The following is a 26526-nucleotide window of genomic DNA, read 5'->3' as shown; positions in this document are numbered from 1 at the left end:
TTGCAGTGAGCCAAGATCGCACCATTGCACTCCAGTTTGGGCAACAAAAGTGAAACTCCATCTCAGGGAAAAAAAAAAAAAAAAAAAATACAAGGAAAATTTGACAGGAAAACTATATAGTTTACAACATTAATTAAATATTACAATCTTAAAGGAGAGGAGAAACAAAAATCTCATTAAATGCTTAAAAGGGAAACTGATAAAATTTGAAATAGGTTTTCTTAAAACTTGAGAAGAGTAAAATTAGAATGACTAAATTAGGGCTGACAAACTAATAGAAGGAAACTTTTTGTTTTTATTATGGAAATTTTAAAACAAAAATAGAATGAAACATAGAATAGTATTAACTAAAAAAGAATTTAACAAAAAATAGTATAACGAAACTCTGTGTGCCTATCACTCAGATTTAACAATTATCAATTTATAGCTAATCTTGTCTCATCCAAAACCCCACCTCTACTCCTTTACCCCCATCTGCTGGATTATTTTGAAGGCAATCCCAGACACTATATCACTTGATAGATTTATCACTAAAAATACAAAAATTAGCCAGGCGTGGTGGTGTGTGCCTGTAGTCCCAGCTACTCGGGAGGCTGAGGTGGGAAGATCATGTGAGCCCAGGAGGTGGAGGTTGCAGTGAGCCAACATTACACACCACTGCATTCCAGCCTGGGCAGCAGAGTAAGACCCTGTCTCAAAAAAATAAAAATAAAAACAAAAAAGTTAATGGAAAAAAAGGCCCACCAAGTGCTCAACATTTAATTAAAATAGACCTACATCATGGCACATCATAAAATTTCAAGATACTGAGGTCAAAAGATCTTATAAGCTTCCAGAAAGGAAAGAAACAGGTTTCAGACAAAAGATTAAGAATTAGAATGGCACTGTGACTCTCAGCAGCAACTCTAGAAGCTGAAAGACAATGAAACAATGCTTCAAAATTCCCCCATCCAAGTACTAACCGGGCCTGACCCTGCTTAGCTTCCAAGATCAGATGCTATCAGGCACGTTCAGGGTGGTATGGCTGTAGATGCAATGCCTCAAAATTCTGAGGGAAAATTATTTCCAACCTACAATTCTATACCTGGCTATGTTCTCGATAAAATAGGAGTTTAGAATAAAAACATCTCAAAGAGTGTGAAAATTATTTCAATGCACCCTTTCTCAGGAAGGTACTGCAGGATATGTTTCCCCCAAATTAAGAAGTAATTCATGAGAGAGAAACAAGAGATGTTTCCATGACAGCAAACAAGAAATCCAATACAACAGAAAAGTGAGGGGAATCCCTGGGATAATGAAAAAGAAAAATCTCCAAGCCAAAAGTGAATCACAGGCATAGAAAATAAACTGTCCATTGATGATTGATTGGAATACAAAAGATAAGAGGGGAAGAAGAATCTAGGATTACTTCTAGGGTTCTGACTTGAACAACTTGGTGAAGCAGCATATAATTAGGTAAGAAACATTAGAAGAGCAGGTATAAGAGCAGGTATGTTTTTGGACGTGGTGAGTTTGAGTGGAGATGGTGAATACACAGTTACCTAGGCATAGCACTGACATTTAGGCTAGAGATGGTCAGTGTAAAGATGGCAACCTAAGTCCCCAAAGTGGAAAAGATCACCAGGAACAAAGTATAGAATGAAAAGAAGTACAGCATGAAAAGAAAAAGGCCTAGGATAGAGCCCTGAAAACACCCAGATTTAAGGGTGAGGCAGAGGAGGAGCTAGCAAAGGAGGGGCCGGGGAGTCAGGAAGAAAATGAGAACGGGAGGGATCATGTCAGCCTAGAGAAGAGACTGCTTCAAGAAGGATGGCATGTTCAATAATTAAGGAAGAAAAAGAGTTTAAAGCATCCAGTGGATCTAGTGACATGGAAGTCACTAGTAATAAGAGCAATAATCTTTGCATATTAGATTATCAAAGATCAAAAATATTTATTTGATAGTTATCAAATAGAGAAGTGGCACCCTCATATGTTGTTGGTAGAAAGGTAAACAAGTACCACATTTTTTATAAGCAATTTGGGAATACCTATCAAATATAAAATATAAATATGTATAACCTTTGACCCAGAGATTCTTTCACATATGCCACCAAAATACTGGTCCAAGTGCGTAAAGTACAGGAATGTTCAAAGCAGGCCGGGCACAGTGGCTCACACCTATAATCCCAGCACTTTGGTAGGCCAAGGCGGGCGGATCACTTCAGGTCAGGAGTTGGAGACCAGCCTGGCCAACATGGCGAAACCCTGTCTCTACTAAAAATACAAAAATTAGCCAGGCGTGATGGCACACTCCTGTAATCCCAACTACTCGGGAGGCTGAGGCACTTGAATCACTTAAACCCGGGAGGCAGAGGTTGCAGTGAGCCGAGATTGCGCCACTGCACTCTAGCCTGGGTGACGGAGCAAGACTGTCTCAAAAAAAAAAAAAAAGTAAAAGTAGCCTGTAATGCAAAATTGGGGATAGGACGAGGAACTACATCTCTATCAAGTGAGACAAGGTGAATAAATTTAATGAAATAAATGTGTCTGGTGGACACCTAGGTAGCTGCTCATAAATGAAGTAGCTATGATTGTACTAACATAGAATGGTAGCTGTGATACAGTAAGTACAAAAGCAGAATACATAGTTCGCATGTGTCTAACACTGTATATATAGGAATAGATGTGCATATACATTATAACAATATAAATCTTTGTAAATGCATAGATAAAAATATAAAAACTGTTAGAGGTGAAATCTATGAAACAGGATTTAGAAGGCAAAGGATGACATTTACTTTTCCACTCTTTGAAATTCTTTACAGAAAGGTATGATTTTTATCAGTGTTTAAAGAGAACATGAAAGGGTAAAAGAAAAAAGCATTAACTAAGCAGAGTCTGGGAGAAATGAGAATGGCCAGCTGTCTGATGCCCTTACCTTTCCTGAGACAAGTTCTTGCCATAGGCTTTGCTGACAAAATCTGTTATTTGAAACTTTGGGCAAGATGCTGTGTCTTTCCCACAGTCTTCAAAGTGCACGGAGAGAAAGAGTTCACTCAGAAGCTGCAGCACTTGGGAGTGGGCCATGTTTCTTGCTGTGCATATGTTTAGGGCCGCATAAAACACTCCCTCCAACCACTTGATCTTGAGGATTATTCCCCCTACACATCAATGAGAAGGTAAATACCAGTTAGCACCACCAAATATGGTTGCAGAGAACCTAGAATAAACCCCTGACAGTGAATAGCCACCTTTTTGAATAGCCACCTTTTTTCCAAGACAGGTTGGTAATATGAACCACAAGATAAACACTCCTTCCTGAGCCATAAGCCCTACTTGTGCCCTTTATAACACATCATGTGTTGACCATCTCAAAGGCGGACAGATACAACTAATGTAGACATTGCTAATGGTAAAAAGTGTCTCTAGAATAGTCGTTGCTAATAAGGAGAAGGAACTGGAGAAAACTGCAAGATTAGAACAGGGAAAAGCCATTTTAGTCCAACATTACATCCTCCTATTGAAATAAGCTATCTCCTCTTTTGGTTTTTAGTTTGTCTTTAACAAGTCCAAATGATCAGGCTTCTCAGCTCTTCCTAAGTAGCTCTCCTGCAGTACCTTGTGCCTTACACACACACACACACACACACACAGACACACACACACAGACACACACACAGACACACACACACACACACACACAGACACACACACACAGACACACACACACACACACACACACACACACAGAGAGAGAGAGATTTAATAAGACAGCAATGGGCCAAAAGGAAAGTAATTTTCAAAAGAATGCCAGAAATATGTTGAGCCATGACCAGCAGGACTGTAGGGACAGGTAGCTTGAAGAATCGTAGGATCTTGGAGAGCAGCTATGACTTTCTTATTGGCCCCCCAGATGCTGACAGAATCTTCACCATACTGATACTGAGGCCGCAAGATATTGGTGTGGTTCAACAGTAGTTTCAGCCTGGAAGTAAAGCCAAGACAGGGAGTGCAATGCCAGGACTGGAATAAATGACCACATAACCCACTGTGTTTACATCCAACCCGTAAACAGACTCCCCCACACAGCTCAGAGATAAATGCGGGTCTGGGTCTGTGCTGAGAACACTAATTAATTGGACTGTTCATCCACCTAACAAATCCTTACTTATTGAATGTTATGTGCCAGGCACTGGGCTAGAAACTAAGTGTGCAGAAATAATACTTGACACATACTTTCAGTAACTTTTCATGTTATTGACTGATGATTTCTCATTGATGCATAAGGAGAATACTTCAGTGTTCAAGTAATGGGAATAAATGTTCTATTGCAATTGTAAACCTTTGTACAGCAATAAAAATGGTTTGTGGGTACTATTTGTGGGTAAGCAGGGAAGTTACAAAGAAGATTGGCTAACTATGTTCTTCTACAGATAAAGTTGCTTCCCCTTATTACTGGAAATGACCAGCTCTAAGAGGTAGGGGCTACAGTGGAGGTGGGAGGCAGAAGTCAGAGATAGGGAGACAGAACAGTTGTGCCAGTTCCGTTCTCACCCTAATAAGATACCTAGGTAGTGGGACGGCAGCTACAAAGCTGTACACAATGCTGGTCTTCTCAAGGCTGGTGTGAATTTCTACGCAGATATTAGGCAGCTGAGATGGCAAGCAGCAGAGGAATATCACGTCGGCCCAACTCACCAGATCAGCGTTATGGTAAAAGCATTTGATTCCCAGCTTCTGGAGCTCACCTGGGAGGGAAAAAGGAAGACAGAAAGAGCACAGTACTAAGGAGTTTGACCTGAACATCAACTATGGGGAGAGGGTGATCATTATTTTAGCTCAGTAAATCAACCCAAGTCTTGTTGCTCCATAAATCAGAAGATATTCCTTCCTACAGGACTTCTAAAAGCCATGCAGCAATGCCCTAACTCTAGTACTAAAGCAGCAGTAGTAGCTGAGACTACAGGCACGTGCCACCACGCCCAGTTAATTTTTGTATTTTTAGTAGAGCTGGGGTTTCACTATGTTGGCCAGGCTGGTCTCGAACTCCCATCCTCAGATGATCTGTCCATCTCGGCTGCCCAAAGTGCCGGGATTACAGGTGTGAGCCACCACACCTGGCCTACAATTCATCTTTATCTTACTTTTAGATCAAGTGCTAGAATATTTCCGATTTTTTTTTTAAGACAGGGTCTTGCTCTGTCACCTGTGGTGTGATTACGGCTTACTATAGCCTCAACTTCCTGAGCTCAAGGGATCCTCCCACCTCAGCCTCCCAAGTAGCTGGGACCACTGGTGAGTGTGACCATGCCCAGCTAATTTTTTTATTTTGTGTAGAGACAAGGTCTCACTATGTTGCCTAGGCTGGCCTCAAACCCCAGGACTCAAATGATCCTCCCACCTCCACCTCCCAAAGTTCTGGGATTACAGGCATAAGCCACCATGTGCTGCCCAGACTTTTTTTTTTTAGGAAGAAAAAAAAATCTCAGAGAAGCCTTTTACTCCAATGGACTGCAGGATAACCATGTGTCAGATAATATACAAAGTACTTTACAGTGTCTAAGGTGTAACCCTCACAAGGACCTTATGAAGCAGAAATGAGTAGCAGTCTCATTTTACAGATGAGGAGACTGAGGATTCAAGAAATCATATGACTTTTCCAAAGTTACAGAGCTGCTGGCTTGAGGTGGTGGAAAAGACTAGGAGAGTGGAAGGTATAAATCAGAGGCTGAGAGGAGTTTGCAAATATTTAACAGTTTCTGTAAAGTATATACAAATTAATTTTATTAGGATATTTATAAATGAAGAAAGACTGGCAACTCATGTAGTTGCATAAAAACACTTACTGGTAGTTCTTTTTTTTTTTTTTTTTTTTGTTTAGGCTAGAGATGGGATCTCACTATGTTATCCAGGCTGGTTTCCAACTTCTGGCTTCAAGCGATCCCCCTGCCTTAGCCTCCCAAAGTGCTGGGATTATGGGCGTGAGGCAATATGGATTTTCAAAAGTATAAACCTAAAGTGTACATTCACATCTGGTGATATGTCGTAAATGTCATTGGAAAACAGAATATAACAGACATTGGCGAGTGACTTCTTATGTTAACCACTGAGAGTACATGGCAAATGTAATGCTGCGGTTATCTAGATACTGATAAACCTGGAAGAAAGATGATTTGGTTTGGCTGTGTGCCCCCACCCAAATCTCATCTTGGAATTGTAATCCCCATGTGTCGAGGGAGGGACCTGGTGTGAGGTGATTGGATCATGGAGGCAGTTTCCACCATGCCGTTCTCATGATAGGGAGGGAATTCTCACGAGAGCTAATGGTTTAAACATGGCAGTTTCCCCTGTGTGCTCTCTCCTCCCGCCTTGTGAAGAAGGTACTTGCTTCTCCTTCACCTTCCACCATGATTGTAAGTTTCCTGAGGCCTCCACAGCCATGCAGAACTGTGAGTCAATTAAACCTCTTTTGTTTATAAATTACCCAGTCTCAGACAGTATCTTTATAGCAGTGTGAAAACAGACTAATACAACAGGACAAAGTTTACAAAACAGGCGTATCTATCATTCTCTCATGTGTTGTTCTCATTCTTTTCATGTGCATAGAAGCTGATGTTGAGCATTTTGAATTCTTGTTTCCTTACACAACACACACTGACATTTTACAACTATAATTTTATTCTAATAAATACATTGCTTTGCAAAGAATATATGTACTTTGTTGAAATATCACATATATTAGTCCTATTGATGGGATAAATATACCTTGACTGGTAAGATTTTTTGTTTTTTTTTGTTTTGTTTTTTTGAGGCAGAGTCTTGCTGTCATCCAGGGTGGAGTGCATGGTGCGATTTTGGCTCGTTGCAACCTCTGCCTCCTGGGTTCAAGCAATTCTCATTCCTCCCTTGTAGCTGGGATTTGAAAGTATGTGCCATCATGCCCGGGTAATTTTTGTATTTTTAGAAGAGATGAGGTTTCGTCATGTTGGCCAGGCTGGTCTCAAACTGCTAGCCTCAAGTGATCCACCTGACTCAGCCTCTCAAAGTGCTGGGATTACCAGCGTGAGCCACCATGCCCAGTTGGTAAGATTTTTTTCTAGTTTCCTTAGGAATATAGGAAAAAAAAAAAAAAAGGCCAGGTGTGGTGGCCTCACTCCTGTAATACCAGCACTTTCAGAGGGTGAGGCAGGGGAGACTGGTTGAGCCTAGCAGTTTAAGACTAGCTTCAGCATTACAGTGATACCCTGTCTCTATTTATAAAACCTAAAAAGAAAAAAACATTACAAATCAATAAGAAAAATAAACCTTGGCATGGTGGCTCACACCTATACCCCAGTACTTTGGGAGGCTAAGGCGAGTGGATCACTTGAGGCCAGGAGTTTGAGACCAGCCTGGCCAACATGGCAAAACCCCATATCTACTAAAATATTATACAAAAATTAGCTGAGCATGGTGGTGTGTGCCTGTAATCCCAGGTACGTGAGGGGCTGAGGCATGAGAATCACTTGAGCTTGGGAGGCAGGGAGGTTGTAGTGAGCCGGGATCATGCCACTATACTCCAGCCTGGGTGACAAAGTGAGATTGTGTCTCAAAATAAATAAATACATAAATACATAAATAAAGTAAGAAAAATATGGGTACTTCAACAGAAAATATGGTCAAAAGCACCTCAAGAAAATATGACATAGTAATAAAACCTAAGAAAATAAAACTCTTCTAGTGATTAATGAAAGACATATTAAAACAAGAAAATAATGTAAAGCATATTAAAATGGTGATGTTAAAAATGATCCCAGCACTGACCAGGGTATAGTGAAATGGGTATTCTTATGCAATGTTGGTAAAAAAGTATACCTGAAAACCTTTTGGGAGGTCAATTTGAAAAAATACATTAGAAGTTTCTTTAAAAATTACAGATACCTACCACATGACCCAGCCATTTCACTGCCTGGTATTTACCCAAGAAAAATGAAAGTAGTTGCCCACATGAACACTCATATACACGTATTCATGGCAGCTTTATTTGTAATAGCCGAAACTGGAAACAGCTTAAGTAAACCAAATGAACAAACTGTGGAATAATCATGCAAGGAAATACTACTCAGAAATAAAAAAGGATATTGATACATAAAAAAACTTGGATATATTTCAGCTGGGCATGGTGGCTCACACCTGTAATCCCAGCACTTTGGGAGGCTGAGGTGGGAGGATCACTTGAGGTCAGGAGTTGGAGACCAAACCTGGCCAACATGATGAAACCTCGTCTCTATTAAAAATACAAAAAATTAGCTGGGCATGGTGGTACGTGCCTGTAATCCCAACAACTTGGGAGGCTGGGGCAGGAGAATCGCTTGAATCTGGGAGGCGGAGGTTGCAGTGAGCCGAGATTGTGCCGCTGCACTCCAGCCTGGGCAACAAGAGTGAGACTCTGTCTAAAAAAAAAAAAAAAAAAAAAAAAAAAAAAAAAAAAAAAAACCTTAGATATATTTCAAACAAATTATGCAGTGTGAAAGAAGTTAGACTAAAAAAACACTATAAACTGTATGATTCCATTTATATAAAACTCTAGAAAATGCAAACTAATCTATGGTGACAGAAATCAGATTGTTGGTTTCCTGGGTGGAGAGCTACAGGGAAGTGGACAGAAAGGGATTACCAAAGACAAGGGGCAACTTTTAGGGGTGATGGGATACGTTCATTACCTTGTGATGGTTTCACAGGAGTATACATGCCAAAACATCAAATTGTACACTTTTAACTGTGTGCCATTTATTGTATAGAAATATTTTAGGGCTGGGCACGGTGGCTCACGCCTGTAATCCCAGCATTTTGGGAGACCGAGGTGGGCAGATCACCTGAGGTCAGGAGTTCCAGACCAGCCTGGCTAACATGGTGAAACCTTGTCTCTACTAAAAATACAAAAAAAAATTTAGCTAGTCATGGTGGTGTATGCCTGCAATTCCAGCTACTGGGGAGGCTGAGGCAAGAGAATTGCTTGAACCTGGGAGGCAGAGGTTGCAGTGAGCTAAGACTGTGCTCTCCACAATCTGCACTCCAGCCTTGGTGGCAGAGCGAGACTCAGTCTAAAAAAAAAAAAAAAAAAAAAAAAATTAATAAAGCTGTACCAATTCTTTGACCTAATAACTTTATTTGGAAAATTATGTACAAGGAAGTTCAACTAAATAAGGTACAGTTAACATAAATTATAGTACATCCATACTTTGGGATGTTACACAACCTTAAAATCTTTTTTTTTTACATTAATCTCTTACTAATATAATTAACATTTTAAATCCTGAGATGAAAACAGAGCAAGGAAGAATGGTGTAGGGTGTCTGGTGGTCTCAGCCACTGCTGGGCACAACTACAAAGTCTGTGCATCCAAACACCAGATACAGCAAGCACACCCTGCTAGGGAGAAGCAAGGGAGTGTGTTCAAAGCCTGCTGGGGTAACCTTCTACTGTGGGAAAGTGGAGGGGCTTAAAATCATTATTTCTTATTGATTGATTGATTGAGACAGAGTCTCACTCTGTCGCCCAGGCTGGAGTGCAATGACGCGATCTCAGCTCACTGCAACCTCCGCCTCCTGGGTTCAGCCTCCTGAGTAGCTGAGACTAAAGGCACCCACCATAACACCTGGCTAATTTTTGTATTTTTAGTAGAGACTGGGTTTCAACATGTTAGCCAGGCTGGTCTCAAACTCCTGACCTCAGGTGATCTGCCCACCTCGGCCTCCCAGAGTGCTGGGCTTACAGATGTGGGCAAATCATTATTTCAAAAAATGTTAAAACAATATGAGAATATGTTCATGATACATTATGTAAAACAAGCAGAATACAAACAACTATATATAGTGTCAATTACTGATATAGAGAAAAGAAAACATGGGAAGGAAATGATAACCTGAGTAGATTATAGGTAGTTGTACCCTTCCTTAGAGACAAATTTTCTATAATATGCATATTATTTTACATTTTTTATTATTGAAGTATAATTTACATATAATGCAACACACAGATATGAAGTATATAGTTTGATCAGTTTTGACAAAAGCATACACCCATTTAACCCATACCTCTCTCAAGATATAGAACATTTTCATCTCCCCAGAAAAAGTTCCTTTGGGACTTTCTCAGTCCATCTCCCCAGAAGAAATCATTGTTCTGATTTCTATCACCATAAATGGAATCATTACAAAACTTTTTTTTTTTTTTTTTTTTTTGAGATGGAGTCTCGCTCAGTCGCCAGGCTGGAGTGCAGTGGCGTGATCTCAGCTCACTGCAACCTCTGCCTCCTGGCTTCAAGCGATTCTCCTGCCTCAGCCTCCTGAGCAGCTGGGACTACAGGCACGCGCCACCCCGCCCAGATAATTTTTGTATTTCTAGTAGAGACAGGGTTTTACCATGTTGGCCAAGATGGTCTCAAACTCTTGACCTCGTCATCTACGCACCTCGGCCTCCCAAAGTGCTGGGATTACAGGTGTGCCCACCGCGCCCGACCACAAAACATTTTTTAAAAGCCAGTAAATGTCATTTTTGAAAACATAAGGCCAACTGCAAATGCCTGGAACTGTATAACACCCAACCAGACCCTAACTGATTCAGTCAGAAGATCTGAACTCTGTATGGAAAGCTTCCCTGTATCAAAGATCCAGAAAGATAATTCACCACCAAGGGCACAGGGAGGAGAGATGGATATAAAACATATACATGGAGAAAAAAAGTTGCTTTAAAGAACAAGAGAGAAAGTCATGCTTCTAACCTTTCTTAGGTCTAGCAAGCTGAGAACTCCACACGCTGTATGCAAGGACTCCTCTTTGGAGGACCCTTTCAAAATGGCTTTGTTGACACCTACACAGCACAACCAAGCCCCCTTTCTCCCACACACCGCTGCTCACCCAGAGCCTCTGGCCTCCGAGTGGAGATCCGCAGGCTTTCAGCAGGGATGGGGACGAGCTGCAGCAGTGTGCCAGCCAGCTGCTTCCCAAGGTGGCCACCTCCAATGATGCCCACCTTAAACTCTTCAGGAGTGGCTGAATTAAGGGAGTCAATTGAGAGATGTCTGGAACTTTGATTCTCATTTAATGATGCTCTGGAGAATGAACACACAGACACATACAAAACATAAATACGTGCACACATTGTAGTTCTTTTTTTTTTTTTGAGACAGAGTCTCGCTCTGTCACCCAGGCTGGAGTGCAATGGGATGATCTCGGCTCACTGCAAACTCCGCCTCCCAGGTTCATGCCATTCTCCTGCCTCAGTCTCCCCAGTAGCTGGGACTACAGGTGCCCGCCACCACGCCTGGCTAATTTTTTGTATTTTTAGTAGAGACGGAGTTTCACCATGTTAGCCAGGATGGTCTCCATCTCCTGACCTCGTGATCCGCCCACGTTGGCCTCCCAAAGTGCTGGGATTACAGCCGTGAGCCACCGTACCCAGCCTAGTTCTTCTTAACTGTCAATCTCTGATGATTTCTGCTTTGTCATTTAAGGTGCTTGGTGGCACCTTAAGTACTTCGGAGATAAGGCATTTCAACTGTGTGTCATTTATCCAGCCTCACTAGGGAATGAAATGTTCCTCCTGAGTTAATTTTCCAGAAACAAAAGTATAACCCTTTTCAAGGGACCAAAATTTAAAATGTTTTAAATGAACATACTTTGTTACATGTATTATGCTTGTCTGGTTAAACAGTCTGAATATTTAATCATTTCACTGGCTCAGTACACCATTGTGAACAGTCACTATCATACAGCATACTGTAATGTCTATAACACATTGTGGGCAAGTCCCCTCATGTTTTGTTTGTTTCTGTGCAGACATCTGTCAATTTTTTTTTTTTTTTTTAAATCATGGTTAAAAAACACAGGCTGGGTACGGTGGCTCCCATCTGTAATCCCAGTACATTGAGAGGCCAAGGCAGGTAGATCACTTGAGCTCAGGAGTTTGAGACCAGCCTGGGCAACATGGTGAGACCTCGTCTCTACAAAAAATACAAGAATTAGTGAGGCATGGTGGCGCACACCTATAGTCCCAGTTACTCCAGAGGCTAAGGCGGGAGGATTGCTTGAACTCAGGAGTTTGAGGCTGCAGTGAGCTGTGCTCGTGCCGCTGTACTCCAGCCTGAATGACAGAGCAAGACCCTGTCTCAGGAAAAGCACATACACACACACACACACACACACACACAGCATGAACTTTACTATCATAACCATTTTTAAAGTACACAGTACAGTTGTGTTAATTATACACACATTGTCGCTAGGCATGGTGGCTGATGCCTGTAACCCCAGCACTTCGGGAGGCCAAGTGGGTGGATCACTTGAGGTCAGAAGTTTAAGACTGGCCTGGCCAACATGGTGAAACCCTGTCTCTACTAAAAATATAAAAATTAGCCCAGCATGATGGTGTAAATCTGTAGTCTCAGCTACTCAGGAGGCTAAGGCAGGAGAATCTCTTGAACCTGGGAGGTGGAGGTTGCAGTGAGTCGAGATCCACTACTGCACTCCAGCCTGGGCAACAGAGCGAGACTCCATCTCAAAAAAAAAAAAAAAATAGATAGATATAGATAGATAGATAGACAGACAGATATAGATACAGATATAGTTGTGCAACAGATCTTTAAAACCTTTCCATCTTGCAAAACTGGAACTCTATATGCTTTTTTTCTTTTTTTTCCAAGACAGAGTCTGCCTCCATTGCTTGAGCTGGAGGGCAGTGGCACAATCTCAGCTCATTGCAGCCTCCACCTCTCACATTCAAGCAGTTCTCTGCCTCAGCCTACTAACTAGCTGGGATTACAGGTGCATGCCACCACACCCCATGCCCAGCTAATTTTTGTATTTTTAGTAGAGATGAGGTTCTCCATGTTGGCCAGGCTGGTCTCAAACTCCCCACCTCAAGTGATCCGCCCACCTCCACCTCCCAAAGTGCTGGGATTATAGGTGTGAGCCACTGCACCCAACCTGAAACTCTATACAATTTTTCTCTCTCCCTAGCCCCTGGAAACTCCATTCTACTTTCTGTTTCACTACTTTAGATACCTCATATAAGTAGAATTATGTGGTATTGTCTTTTTATACATGGTTAATTTCACTTATCATAATGTCCTCAAGCTTCATCCATATGAATTTTTGGATTTTTTTTCTATCTTCATGAAAAATGTCATTGGGATTTTGATAAGGATTGCAGTGCATCTGTAGACGGCTTTAGGTAGTATGGACATTTTAAAACTAAGTCTTCCAATCCATAAACATGGGATGTCTTTCAGTTTATTTGTGTCTTCCTTAATTTAACAATGTTTTGTAGTTTTCAGTGTACAAATCTTTCATGCCCTTATTAAGTTTATTACTAAGTATTTTATTCTACTGGAGGCTATTGTAAATGTGAATTTCATAATTTCTTTTTCAGGTTGTTCATTAGTGTACAGAAATGCAACTAATTTTTTTTTAGTATGTTGATTTTGTATCCTGCAACTTTGCTGAATTTGTTTACTACTTCTAACAGTTTTTTTCTTAATGGAATCTTTAGGGTTTTCTACATGTAAGATCATGTCGGCCTGAGCACAGTGACTCATGCCTGCAATCCCAGTACTTTGAGAAGCCATGGTGGGAGGATTGCTTGAAGACAGGAGTTAGAGATTAGTCTGGGCAACATAGCAGGACACTGTCTCTACAAAAAAATTAAGTTAACTGGGTGTGGTGGTGTGCACCTGTAGTGTAGCTACTCAGGAGGCTAAGGCAGGAGAGTCACTTGAGCCCAGGAGTTCAAGGTTATAGTGAGTTATGCTCATGCCATTGCACTCCAGCCTGGCGGACAGAGCAAGATTTTGTCTCAAAAACAAACAAACAAAACATGTCATCTGTGAACAGAGACCATTTTATTTCTTGCTTTCCAGTTTGGATGTCTTTTATTTCTTTTTCTTGCCTAATTGCTCTGACTAGGATTTCCAGTACTTCAACAGAAGTGGTAAAAGGAGGCATTTTTGCCTTGTTTCTGATCTTAGAGGAAAAGCTTTGAGTTTTGATTTTTTTTTTTTTTTTTTTTTTTTGAGACGGAGTTTCGCTCTATCGTCCAGGCTGGAGTGCGGTGGCATGATCTCGGCTCACTGCAACCTCTGCTTCCCGGGTTCATGCCATTCTCCTGCCTCAGCCTCCTGAGTAGCTGGGACTTCAGGTGCCCGCCACCATGCCCATCTAACTTTTTATATTTTTATTAGAGATGGGGTTTCACCGTGTTAGGCAGGATGGTCTCGATCTCCTGACCTCGTGATCCACCTTCCTCAGCCTCCCAAAGTGCTGGGACTACAGGCATGAGCCACCACGCCTGGCAAGCTTTTAGTTTTTACCATTGAATATGATGTTACTTGTGGGCCTTTCATATATAGCCTTTATTATATTGGGATAATTTCCTTCTATTCCTAGTTTGCTGAGGGTTCTTATCATGAAAAGGTGTTGAATTTTGTCAAATACCTTTTCTGCATCAATTAAAATGATCATGTGATTTTTGTTCTTCATTTTGTTAATGTGATGCATTATATTGATTGATTTTGCATGTTGAATCACTGTTGCATTCCAGAAATAAATCCCACTGGGTCATGGTGTATAATCCTTTCTCTTTTTTTCTGGGACAGGGTCTCGCTTGGTCACCGAGGCTAGAGTGTGGTGGCACAATCACAGTTCACTGCAGCCTTGACCTCCCAGGCTCAAGCAATCCACCCACCCCAACCTCCCAAGTAGCTGGGATTACTGGTGTATGCTACCACACCTAGCTAATGTTTAAAAATTTTTTGTAGAGACAAAATCTCATCATATTGTTGCCCAGACTGGTTTCAAACTCCTGGGCTCAAGTGATTCTCCCACCTCACCGTCCCAAATTGTTGGAATTCAACAGGTATGAACCATTGCACTTGCCATATAAATCTTTTAATAAGCTATTGGACTCAGTTTGGTAGTATTTTATTGAGGAATTTTGCATCTGTATTCACTATGGGTATTGGTCTGTAGTTCCATTATTTTTGTCTGGTTTTGGTATCAGGGTAATGCTGGCCTCATAAAATGAGTTCAGAAGTGTTCCTTCATCTTCAATTTTTTTTGAAAGAGTTTGAGAAGGATTGTTCATTCTTCTTTAAATGTTTGGTAAGGCCAGGTGTGGTGGCTCATGCCTGTAATCCCAGCACTTTGGGAGGCCAAGGCAGGCAGAACACCTGAGGTCACGAGTTCGAAATCACCCTGGCCAATATGGTGAAACCCCGTGTCTATGAAAAATACAAAAATTAGCCAGGCGTGGCAGGCGCATGTAATCCCAGCTCAGGAGACTCGCATGAACCCAGGAGGTAGAGGTTGGAGTGAGCCGAGATCACGCCACTGCACTCCAGCCTGGGTGAGAGAGCGAGACTCTGTCTAAAAATATATAAAAAATAAAAATAAATGTTTGGTAGAATTTTCCAGTCAAGTCATCAGGCCTGTGGCTTTTCTTGGGAGTGTATTATTATCTTTGAGTCAATCTTACTAGTTATAGTTCTGTTCAGATTTTAAAAATTTTTTCATGATTCAGTCTTTGTAGGCTGTATGTTTCTAGGAGTTTTTCTATTTCTTTGAAGTTATCCGATTTGTTGGCATGTAATTGTTCATAGTAGACTGTTACTCTTAAGATCCTTTTTACTTCGACAGCATCAGTTTGTTTGTGTTTGTAGAAACAGGGCGTTGCTTTGTTTCCCAGGCTGGGATTACAGGCGTGAGCCACTACACCTGGCCTGTGGCATCAATTTTAATGTTTCCTCTTTCATTTCTGATTTTGTGATTTGATTCTTCTCTCTTCTCTGCCAGTTAGTCTAGGAAAGGGCTGTTAGCTCTTATTTTCATTGACTTTTTTTTCCCCATTGTTTTTATAGTCTTATTTTGTTTATTTCTAATCTAATTATGTGCTTCCTTTTGCTTACTTTGGGTTTAGTTTGTTCTTTTTCTAGTTCTTTGAAGTATAAAAAGTTACACTGTTGATTTGAGATCTTTCTTATTTTTAATGTAGGCATTTACTCCTATAAAGTTTGCTCATGGTACTGCTTTTGTTGCAATCCATACGTTTTGGTATGTCATTTTCATTTTCACTTAAGATATTTTCAAATTTTCCTTGTGATTTCCTGTTTGATCAATTGGTTGTTCAAGAGTTGTGTTAACTTCCACATATTTGTGAATTTTCTAGTTTTTCTTCTGCTGTTTCTAGTATCATTCTATTATGGTAAAAAAAAAAAAAAAAAAAGACGGTTGGTATGATTTGAATCTATTTAAATTTGTTAGGACTTGTTTTGTGACCTAACGATCTATCCTGGAAAATGTTCCATGTGCACTTGAAAAGAACGTGTATTCTGCTGCTGTTGAGTGGAGTGTTATGCACTTGTCTGTTAGGTTCTAACTGGTGTATTGTGTTGTTCAAGTCTTCTGTTTTCTTATTAACCTTTTGTCTGGTTGTTCTATCCACTATTGAAAGTTGGGTATTAAAATCTTCTGCTATAATTGTTTACCTTCAGTTCTGTCAATATTTGGCTCATATATGTGGATGTTCTGATGTTAGGTACATGTATAATTGTTGTATCTTCCTGGTGAATTGATCTTTTTATCATCATGTCATTCTTTGTCTCTCATGACAGTTTTTGAAAATCTATTTTGTCTGATACAGGTATGACCACTCCTATTCTTTTTTGGTTACCATTTACATGGAATTATCGTTCTCTATGCTCTTTCAGTCTGTGTCCTAACATCTAAAGTGAGTCTCTTGAAGATAAGATATGTATTGAATCTTGTTTTTTTTTTTTTTTTAAATCCATTCAGTCACTTGGTATCTTTTGATTAATGGGCTTAATCCATTTACATTTAAAATAATTACTGACAGAGACAGACTTATCACTGCCATTTTGTTTTTTCTACATGTGTTGCAGTTTTGTTCCTCTTTTCCTCTCCTGCTGCTTTCTTTTGTGTTTCACTGATTTTTTTTTTGTAATTATATTATTTTCTTTTTTTCTGTTGACATTTTCTTTGTAGTTACCATAGGAAATTGCATAAAAATCATAAAAATAGTTGTAACAACCTATTTTAAGATGATAACGTCAATCATATACAAAAACTCTACTTCATCTTTCCCTGCCTCTGCTTTTTGTTATTTATCTCACGAATTATATCTTTTGGATATTTTTTATCCATTAGCATGGTTTTATAGTAATAGTTTTTTTTCAGTATTTTTATTTTTGAGACAGGGTCTCACCCTGTGGCCCAAGCTAGAGTGCAGTGGCGTGAACACGGCTCACTTCAGCCTTGATCTCCTGGGCTCAGGTGATCCTCCCGCCTCAGCCTCCCAGGTAGCTGGGAGTACAGGCACATACCACCATACTTGGCTAATTTTGTTATTTCTAGTAGAGACAGGATTTTACCACATCGCCTAGGTTGGTCTCGAACTTCTGGAATCAAGCGATCTGCCTGCCTCAGCCTCCCAAAGTGCTAGATGACAGGCGTAAGCTACCGTGACAAGCCTATTTTTAATTTTTATTATTTATTTATATTTATACTTATTGATAGTTATAATTTTACTTTCTACATTTTATTATTTCTATATTATTTACATATATATATTTTATTTATCTTTTTATGAGACAGGGTCTCACTCTGTCACCCAGGTTGGAGTGCAGTGACATGATCATGGCTCACTGCAGCCTCAACTTTCCAGGCTCAAGCGATCCTCCCACATCAGACTACCAAATACCTGAGACCACAGGTGTGTGCCACTATGCCCAGCTAATTTTTTTTTTTTAAGAGATGTTGTCTCCCTGTGTTGCCCAGGCTAGTCTCAAACACCTAAGCCCAAGCAATTCTCCTGCCTTGGCCTCCCAAAGTGCTGGGATTATAGGTGTGAGCCATCACAGTTGGCCAGCTTTTATCTTTAAATCCTATACCACAATTAAAAATGATTTATGTACCACCCATCACAGTATTATGTATATGGCTATATATTCACCTTTGCCAGAGAGCTTTTTATTTTTGTATACTTTTGTGTTGTTGACTAGCATGTTTTCATTTCAACTTAAGGATTCCCTTCAGCATTAGTCGTAAGGCAGGTCCAGAAGTGATGAGGTTTTTTGTTGTTATTGTTTATCTGGGAAGCTCTTTCTTTCTCCTTTTTTTTTTTTTTTTTCCTTGAGATGGAGTTTTGCTCTTGTCACCCAGGCTGAAGTGTAGTGGTGTAATCTCAGCTCACTGCAACCTCTGCCTCCGTGGGTTTAAGCAATACTCCTGCCTCAGCCTCCCAAGTATCTGGGATTACAGGTGCCCACCACCACGTCCAGCTAATTTTTGTATTTTTAGTAGAGATAGAGTTTCACCATGTTGGCCAGGCTGGCCTTGAACTCCTGACCTCAGGTGATCTGCCCACCTCGGCCTCCCAAAGTACTGGGATTACAGCCATGAGCCACCGTGCCCAGCTTCTCCTTAATTTTTGAAGCACAGGTTTGCCAGACATAGTATTCTTGGTTGACAGGTTTTTTTTCTTTCCCCTTTTAGCACTTTGAATATATCAAGCACTCCCTCTGGCCTGTAATGTTTCTGCTGAGAAGCCACTGATAGTCTTCTGGGAACTCCCTTGTGTGTGATAAGTTGCTTTTTCTTTGCAGTTTTCAGTATTCTTTGCCTTTGACTTTTGATGGTTTGATTATAATGTGTCTCTGTGTAGTCCTCCTTGGGTTCATCCAAATTGGAGTCCTCTGAACTTCTTGAATTTGGATGTCCATTTCCTTCCTCAGATCTGGGATGTTTTTGGCCATTATTCCTTCAAATAAGCTCTTTGCACCTTGCTCTGTCTCTCTTCTCCTTCTGACATTCCCATAAGGCATATATTGACCCACTTGATAGTATCCCGTAAGTCCTCTAGATTTTCTTCACTTTTCTTAATTTTCCTTTTGCTCTTCTGATTTGATAATTTCAAATAATTGCTCTTCAAGTTTGCTCATTCTTTCTTCTGTGTGATCAAGTCTAATGTTGAACCACTCTAGTGAGTTGTTTCAATTCAATTATTGTGCTCTCCAGCTCCAAATTTTGGTTGTTTCTCTTTATGATATTATTTTATTCATGTATTGTTTTCCTGATTTCATCACTTTTTTTTTTTTTTTCATAGAGACAGGGTCTCACTATGTTGCCCAGGCTGGTCTCAAACTCCTGGGCTCAAATAACTCTCCCACCTCAGCATCCCAAATTGCTGGGATTACAGGCCTGTAATTACAAATTAATCTGTAAACTGTGCCCGGCCTAGTTGTTTTTCTGTGTCTTGTGGCTCACTGAGCCTCTTTAAGATTATTATTTTGAATTTTGTGTTAGGCATCTCATAGATCTGTTTCTTTAGGGCTGGTTTCTGCAGTAGTTTGTTCCTATGGTTGAGCAATATTGCCTTTTTATTTTTTGCTGGATTTGGGCTTTTGAAAGAACAGTCAGGTCTCTCCCAATCTTTACAGACTGGCACCATACAGGGGAAGATCTTTCCCAATCAGCCCAACTAGAGATTCTGGGGCCTGTCAAATCTTTCCAGGAATGAGTCTTCTCTGGGCCGGGGTTTGGGATTTCCCAATTAAAGAGTTTTGCCTGTTTCTATTGCAGGGACTCAAAATCTTTTCCTCACTCTGGTATCTATCTGCAGTACTGCAGGTTCTCTGTACTGCAACAAGTCACTGAGTGATCCTTTGTTTTCATCCAAAATATGTTGGTTCCTCATCGATGCTCCAAGTCATGTGAGACAGAAACCAATCCCTTAGACAGCCCCCCAAAAGGTAGAACAGTGGACAAACATTCCATTTTTCTTTTTCCCTCCAAGGGAGAAGCCACAAATTAGGCATTTTCTCCTGCTCACCTGAGGCTGGCTTGAGGAAAGGAATATCTTAGGTGAACTGCAATAGCTTTTCTTATCCCTGTAAATGCAGCTATTCTTGGATTTGTACCTCTCCGGGGCACTACAATTTCTTAAGTGCTTGCTGGAGTTTTCATAAAGGCTTTTGGACCATATATTGTTAAGTTAGTGTCTCAAGGTTACAAAGTCTGGAGCTTCCTATTTCTTCATCTTACTGATACCACTGTCAATGATACCACTGTCTAAGACAGCTGTCAATTTTTATTGCTATTAGATATGAGTGCATTCCTTTCCTATGATACACCCACTCTTTCTAGTTTGCTATTTCAAATCTGCAGACTTGAGAAACCAGATAACTTGGCTTTTTAAGAAGGTTATGACTTATAAACATAAATGGTTTATAAAAACAAAACTGTTCATTCAGGGTACAAATTTAAACAACAAAACAAAAAGGAACAGAACTGAGAAACTAAGGATGAAGATTTCAGACCACTATTTTTAGAGGTCCACTTACTGTTGGTGCTGGATGTGTTTCCTCAGCCCAAGATTAACAAAGTCAGACTTCTGAATACATAAGGTATACTTTCATTGCTATATGACAGCCTTATATTTGTTCTGCATTTCTGTAAAAACCAGTATCTTAAAGCTCTGGATTTTGCTTCTAAGCAACACAAGTCACACTCTATTTAAGCCTTCTCTCCTGGTTGAAAGAGCACTTTCTCTTAGTGCCTGATCCTTCCAAATATAAAATGCCACCTGCAAGTTTCATGTATTGTTTCCTCACCAGTCATATTGAGTACCACCAATAGGTTTATGCATCCTTATCAGTAAGCCAATCCATAAATTCACTGAGCAGCCTGCCTCCTTAGATATATGCTGTATCTATAAACATGTTTAATTCAAATCTGGTCCCACCATCCAGGAATTAATCTAACTTCAGAGAAAAACTAAGAAGTAGAGTGAGGAGGTGACATATGCTCCCAGAGTGACCTGGAGTTGCAGAATTCAGGAGCCTAATTATAGGTACATGCTTCACACACATTTCCTATTTAAGTGTCTGAAGCCATATTGATATCAGAATCAAGACTGGACTGATAGCTTTTCTGCAAATCAATATTCCTGGTTTCAAGGAAGTCACTGGCACAGGACCTGTGAAGGCCTGGGTAGCCTTCCTGTAAGGGAGCATTCCACTATTACCTCAGCCCCAAAAGAAAGAACTGATTCCATTTGCACTCCTTGCCAATAGATAAGGAATGGCTAGATATTAGCAACTGTGGAGGGCAAGCTGGTGGTCATGATGAGTGAGTGAATGGACAAACAAATGATCATTTAATCAATCCATCCACTAAAAGGTAATCACTACTAGTCCATGCTTTATTATGTAACCACAGCTAGGGGACCCTGGTATAGATTTTCCTGTCCTTTCAGACCAGGAGTCATTGACTCTGGGTTGGAAAAGATAGGACGACAATCCACCAGCCAAACTTACCCTCCAATATAAAAAAATGTAAGACATTTGAATTCTCAGCAGTGAGATTCTTGTCCAACTTCCTCAATTTGGATACTCAGCTTACCTCAAATTATATAATAGTTTGCAGAAGAAGGTTGCATGGGCACAAGCTTCTATCATCAGTCCCCGAGAACGGCCCTGCAAATACAGCCAGATACGATCTTCCTCTGGAACCCCATACTCAAACTGCAGGGACTCAAGGTCCTGGAGCATGTCCATTTCCAAGCCACTATTTCCTGCAGTGATAGATACTAATCAGTTTGGCTCCCTGTCCTGGTAGAAGAAGGGTCTATGTAGGAGGTGTGTGTATGATGGTATGTGTGCCCAGGTCACAAGCACTCATGCTGGTGGGCTTCAGCAACTCTCTACTCCCAAATTCTGAACTTGGAATTCACCTCTCTTGAATTCACACTCTAGAGTGTGAGTGTTTGAGGATTCCTAATCACTGGCTGCCCATGAATCCTGGACTCATGAAAAATCTGTACAGAAACCCAAAGTGTTGTTTCTCCACACGGGTTACAGGCACTGTTTTTGGCAGATGAATTTACAACAGCAATTGAGTTTTACAGGTATTCTTGAGCCAGGACGTTTTCCCTTCCATTCCCTCCTGCGTTTTGGAAATAGGACTGAACACATAGAACCACATTTCAAAGAAATGCTTCCCTTTCACTGAACTCTGTTCTCCACAGGGTAGAAAAGAACCCAAACTAAATATCACTGTCCCCTGTCTAGGACAGGGACATCTAAATTTTATAAACTAAACTCAAAGTCATATAAACCCATCTACATATATCTATCACCAAACAGAGAAGATTGGCTCTGCTCCTCAGTACTTCTGATCCTGGAAGGTAAGAACTACATTTCTAAGGAGAATTACCCAAGAAACTTGTGATTATGACTCCTTAACTACCAGATTACAGTCTCTGAGTCTTAAAGGGGCCAGCCCCACTTAGAGGTTTTCCTGAGCTGAATATCAGGACATGAGTTCCTTCCACTACTTCTAGGAGTACCACACTAGAGCAGTATGAGACCCTCCTTTTCCCAAAAGAAGATTCTGGATTTCTAGGTTTTTTTTTGCAGACTAGAATATCTTACAGATCTTAGCACTACTTGAGTTAGTTTACAACTCCTTTTTGTGTTCAAGAAACCAATAAAAATTTTTTCAGGTGAAATCCACATAACATAAAATTAGTCATTTTAAAGTGAACAATTCATCAATACATTCAGAATGTTGTGCCACCACCTCTATGTAGTTCCAAAATACTTTCATATTCCCAAAAGGAAAGCCTACACCCATCAAGCAGTTACTCCATATCCCTCCCCACCCTCAGCCTCTGGAACCACCAGTCTGCTTTCTGTCTGGATGGATTTACCTATTCCAGATATTTTATATAAATGGAATCATACAGTATGTGACCTTTTGTGTCTGGCTTCTCTAATCCCTTTTATAGGAAGGCTGTTATGTGACACAATCTCTTTAAAAGCAAAGTCTCACCCAGGCACAGTGGCTCATGCCTATAATCCCAGTACTTTGGGAGACTGAAACAGGTGGATCACTTGAGGTCAGGAGTTCGAGACCAGCCTGGTCAACACGGTGAAACCCTGTCCCTACTAAAAATACAAAAATTAGCCAGGTGTGATAGCACATGCCTGTAATCTTGGCTACTCAGGAGGCTGCGGCAGGAGAATTGCTTGAACCTGGGAGGTGGAGGTTGATTGCACTGAGCAGAGATTGTGCCACTGCACTCCAGCCTCAGCGACAGAACGAGACGCCATCTCAAAAAAAATAAAGTAACATAAAACAAAAGCAAAGCCTCTACACTTGAAATGTGGGGCATGGAAGTTCTCATCAAACCCAAGAAACACTTCCTTACACCAAAACAGTCAGTAGGTCATCCTAATGTTGCCAAGTAATGCTTCCTTCTCCAAAGGAAAAAGAAGCTCAAAACCTCCTAGATCAGTATGACCAATGCAGCATACAAGTTGTACAGACATGAATTCTAGGCCTATCCTTTACTTATGCATTCTCAAAAGTAGGGATCAGTTGTTACTGTTTTGTATCATGTCACCTTGGCTAGGCTGAACTGCAATTTCCAGAATTCCCTTCCCTGTATGTTTCTGGTTAAGGTGGACCACTGGAGATATTTCTGTGCAAGACCAGGAGGGTGGAAATGAACAGCAACCAACCTGTGTTTCAGTGTGCATAATCAGGGGAAGTACTTTTGTAGTTCACACATGTTGCTGTTTATCTGCTGGGTACCTTGCTGGTGAGGGGCAACAGTTGGACCTGTAACTGCTACATCTTCCCTGGTTCCTCCTTCAGTTGCTCACTCCTGGGCTGGGTGTTTTTCAGTTCCATGACAAAGGCCACTAGCTTTTCCAGCAGCAGGACACCCACTTCATGAAGGTTGGGGGCTATGAGAACTGACATGGGTCCTAGTCCCTGCTCACTCACTTTATAATGATCTTCCCTTCTTCACGGCCTTCCCTATGGATTTCAAGCTCTACCACTGGACATGAAGACAACTACCTTAAGCAGACCCTCCAGCTGCCATACTTGAGTGGAAGTACTCAAACAGAAAAGACAGGCTCTACTCCTCAGTACTTCTCATCCAATTTCTCTAACAGGTCAGAGAAAGGTCAAATGTCTCTAATAAACTGCATATATAGATTAGATTAGATAATGCATATATATGCCCAATGGTTCTGCTTCTCTAAATGAACTCTAACCAATATACTAGTTAATAAAGTAACCACTATTTGTTTGAAGATGAACCAATAATTTTAGTACAATCTAGCAAATTAAACTCTTGTTTCTTCAATAGCAAGAAGGATGATCAAGAAAGGAACTAAACATGAGGTTACCTGGAACTGCAAAGTGGAGAAGCAAAAGCTGGAGTCTGATCCCCTTAAAGCAGAGTTTCTTAACACTGGTGTTACTAACATTTGGGCAGGATAATTCTTTGTTGTGGGGTGTCCCGTGGATTGTAGGACATTTAGCAGCATCCCTGACCTCTACCCACTGGATGCCAGTAGCACTCCTACTGTGGCAACAGAAAGCAACTTCGAACATTGCCAAATGTCTCTTGAGGGGCAAAACTGCCTCCAGTTGAGAACCATATTGCCTTAAAGCATGGTATGCGCCTCTGTAAGAGCATCTTCTCTTTTCTTTCTGTGACTTCACCCACTCCACAGTCACAGGAGCACAGAACTCTACAAAATGTTAGCTGGGTGTGGTGGCACGTGCCTATAGTCCCAGCTACTCAGGAGGCTGAAGCAGGAAGATTGCTTGAGTCTGGGATGTCAAGGCTGCAGTGAGCCATGAGGGTGACAGAGCAAGACCATGTCTATTTAAAAACAGGCCGGGTGCGGTGGCTCATGCCTGTAATCCCAACACTTTGGGAGGCCAAGGCAGGAGGATCACCTGAGGTCAGGAGTTCAAGACCAGCCTGGCCAACATGGTAAAACCCTGTCTCTACTAAAAATACAAAAATTAGTTGGGCGTGGTGGCAGGCACCTGTAATCCCAGCTACTCAGGAGGCTGAGGCAGGAGAATCATCTGAACCTGGGAGGTGGAGGTTGCAGTGAGCTGAGAGCACCACTGCACTCCAGCCTGGGTGACAGAGCAAGACTCCGTCTCACAAACAAACAAACTCTATAAAATTTTAGATTATCTAATGAATCCAGAGAAAGAAAGGGACTCACCCAGCATCACATAACTAGTTAGTGGTAGAGTTGGAGAAAGTCAGGCTTCTGTTAACCACATAGCCCTGCTTTGCCATAGCACTGTTACTCTATAACCTGACATGTGCTGACAGGCTGCTGAATGCAGTCATTGAGGAAGACTTGTAATAATCCTAAGATCCTGAGCAATTATTTCATAATTCTGCACAAAACCACCAGGAGCAGGAGAGAAGGCACCAAGAAAGAAATACTTTTATTAGGAGTCTACGCATGTCAGAAAAACCCAGTTCAGTCACAGAAAAGGAGGCAAATATTGGTACAAAGGAAGAATCCAAGTGTGAAAATAAAACCTCCATGTAAATATCCTAACAGAAATGCTGCTGAGTTTAGCCCAGGTGAAACTTCTGAAAGCTCCTGGTGAAATGAGATTTTTGCATAAAGAGAGAGCTCTCCAGCACTGCTGCATCTGAGCTTCTTAGAAAGTGAAAGGTCTGGGCTAGCAGTAGAGGAAGAGATAAAGGGGATGCCTCATCACCCAAGCAAGGTCAACTGTGTTCAAGTGAGAGAAGAACCTTAGGGTTTTGGACAGAGTAAACTGGGCAGCAGAGGGGAAATGGCTGAGGAAACACAACGTCTAGGCAATGTGTGGCATAATGTGGAGGGGTCTGTGCAGTCTGGTGTGAGTGCATCTCCAGCAGGTCTTGGGAAACACTGGCATTCCTTCCTGAGGCCATTTTGGTTCTGTTCTGACTTCATTCAGAGCAGAACTGCCAATGTCCAGCACCAAGTCCTGGATCATAATTAGCTGAGTGGAATGGAATGGTCACCCTATGACACCTGTACTTCTTCCTTTCTGGAGCAGTCACTTTTCTCAGACCAAGTGAGATCTTACCCAGTAGGGGCCCAATCTAGAAATCACTCCCACCTTCATATGAGCACCAGGTGGAGAGAATCATTCTCATGAGTCAAAGCTTTAGATCTCAATCCTCAGATGATGTTCCTTGGACAGAAGTTCAGTCTGAAGTTATCTGTGTCAAGAGTAGCTGGCACTGCCTGTTGATAATGGGCCCAAGCGATGTGATGCTGCAGCTCTCTCAAAGAGGAGCTCTCTCTACTTTCACAGGCAGGAAAGGAGGAAATGAGGCAGGTTTCAGGGTAGTCAATGCCACTTAATTCTTCCATCGAATTTGCTGTGGAAAGAGGAAACAATGAAGGTGTATGATCAGTTTTCACTTATCCCTATAGCAAGGCAGAGAAAATGCAACAAAACAAGGCTCATAGCTAGATAATGTAAGGAAAAGAAAAAGTAGAATCAGATCGGGAGGTAGGGGATGTTGAGAAACTTTTAAAAATATGTGGGGGAGTTCATTTATTCAAAGATGCATTAAACACCTATTTCGTATTTTACAAGCCTAATTTTGGTCATTTGACTCTAAGGTAGGTCCCAAAATACCTAACAGGGAACTAACTTT

The 26526-nt window shown here is 41.1% G+C and overlaps 2 protein-coding genes across 5 annotated transcripts in view; both read right to left on the bottom strand.

Annotated features, from left to right (window-relative positions):
* NOXRED1 (NADP-dependent oxidoreductase domain containing 1) overlaps positions 1 to 22211 on the bottom strand; it is a 30875-nt gene extending 8664 nt beyond the window's left edge. Inside the window, exons 1-6 of one of the 2 annotated variants that reach the window (XM_011988282.1) lie at positions 22171 to 22211; positions 21435 to 21606; positions 10881 to 11074; positions 4550 to 4730; positions 3816 to 3967; positions 2921 to 3143 (exon numbers count right to left, since the gene is read on the bottom strand). In XM_011988282.1, the coding sequence (XP_011843672.1) occupies positions 2921 to 3143; positions 3816 to 3967; positions 4550 to 4730; positions 10881 to 11074; positions 21435 to 21589 (905 nt within the window). In that variant the 5' untranslated portion in view covers positions 21590 to 21606; positions 22171 to 22211. Of the gene's footprint in view, positions 1 to 2920; positions 3144 to 3815; positions 3968 to 4549; positions 4731 to 10880; positions 11075 to 21434; positions 21757 to 22170 lie in introns of those variants that run through there. The other variant, XM_011988281.1, reaches the window with a different exon arrangement.
* A 3072-nt stretch (positions 22212 to 25283) lies between these two features.
* Positions 25284 to 26526, bottom strand: part of VIPAS39 (VPS33B interacting protein, apical-basolateral polarity regulator, spe-39 homolog) — a 33088-nt gene continuing 31845 nt past the window's right edge. For all 3 annotated transcript variants that reach the window (XM_011988278.1, XM_011988279.1, XM_011988280.1), the window contains one exon: positions 25284 to 26244. In XM_011988278.1, the coding sequence (XP_011843668.1) occupies positions 26224 to 26244 (21 nt within the window). In that variant the 3' untranslated portion in view covers positions 25284 to 26223. The remainder of the gene's footprint in view (positions 26245 to 26526) is intronic.

Source organism: Mandrillus leucophaeus, unplaced genomic scaffold (genome assembly GCF_000951045.1).
Source record: "Mandrillus leucophaeus isolate KB7577 unplaced genomic scaffold, Mleu.le_1.0 Scaffold326, whole genome shotgun sequence".
NCBI lineage: Eukaryota > Metazoa > Chordata > Mammalia > Primates > Cercopithecidae > Mandrillus > Mandrillus leucophaeus.
This window is presented reverse-complemented; position numbering and strand designations above follow the sequence as displayed.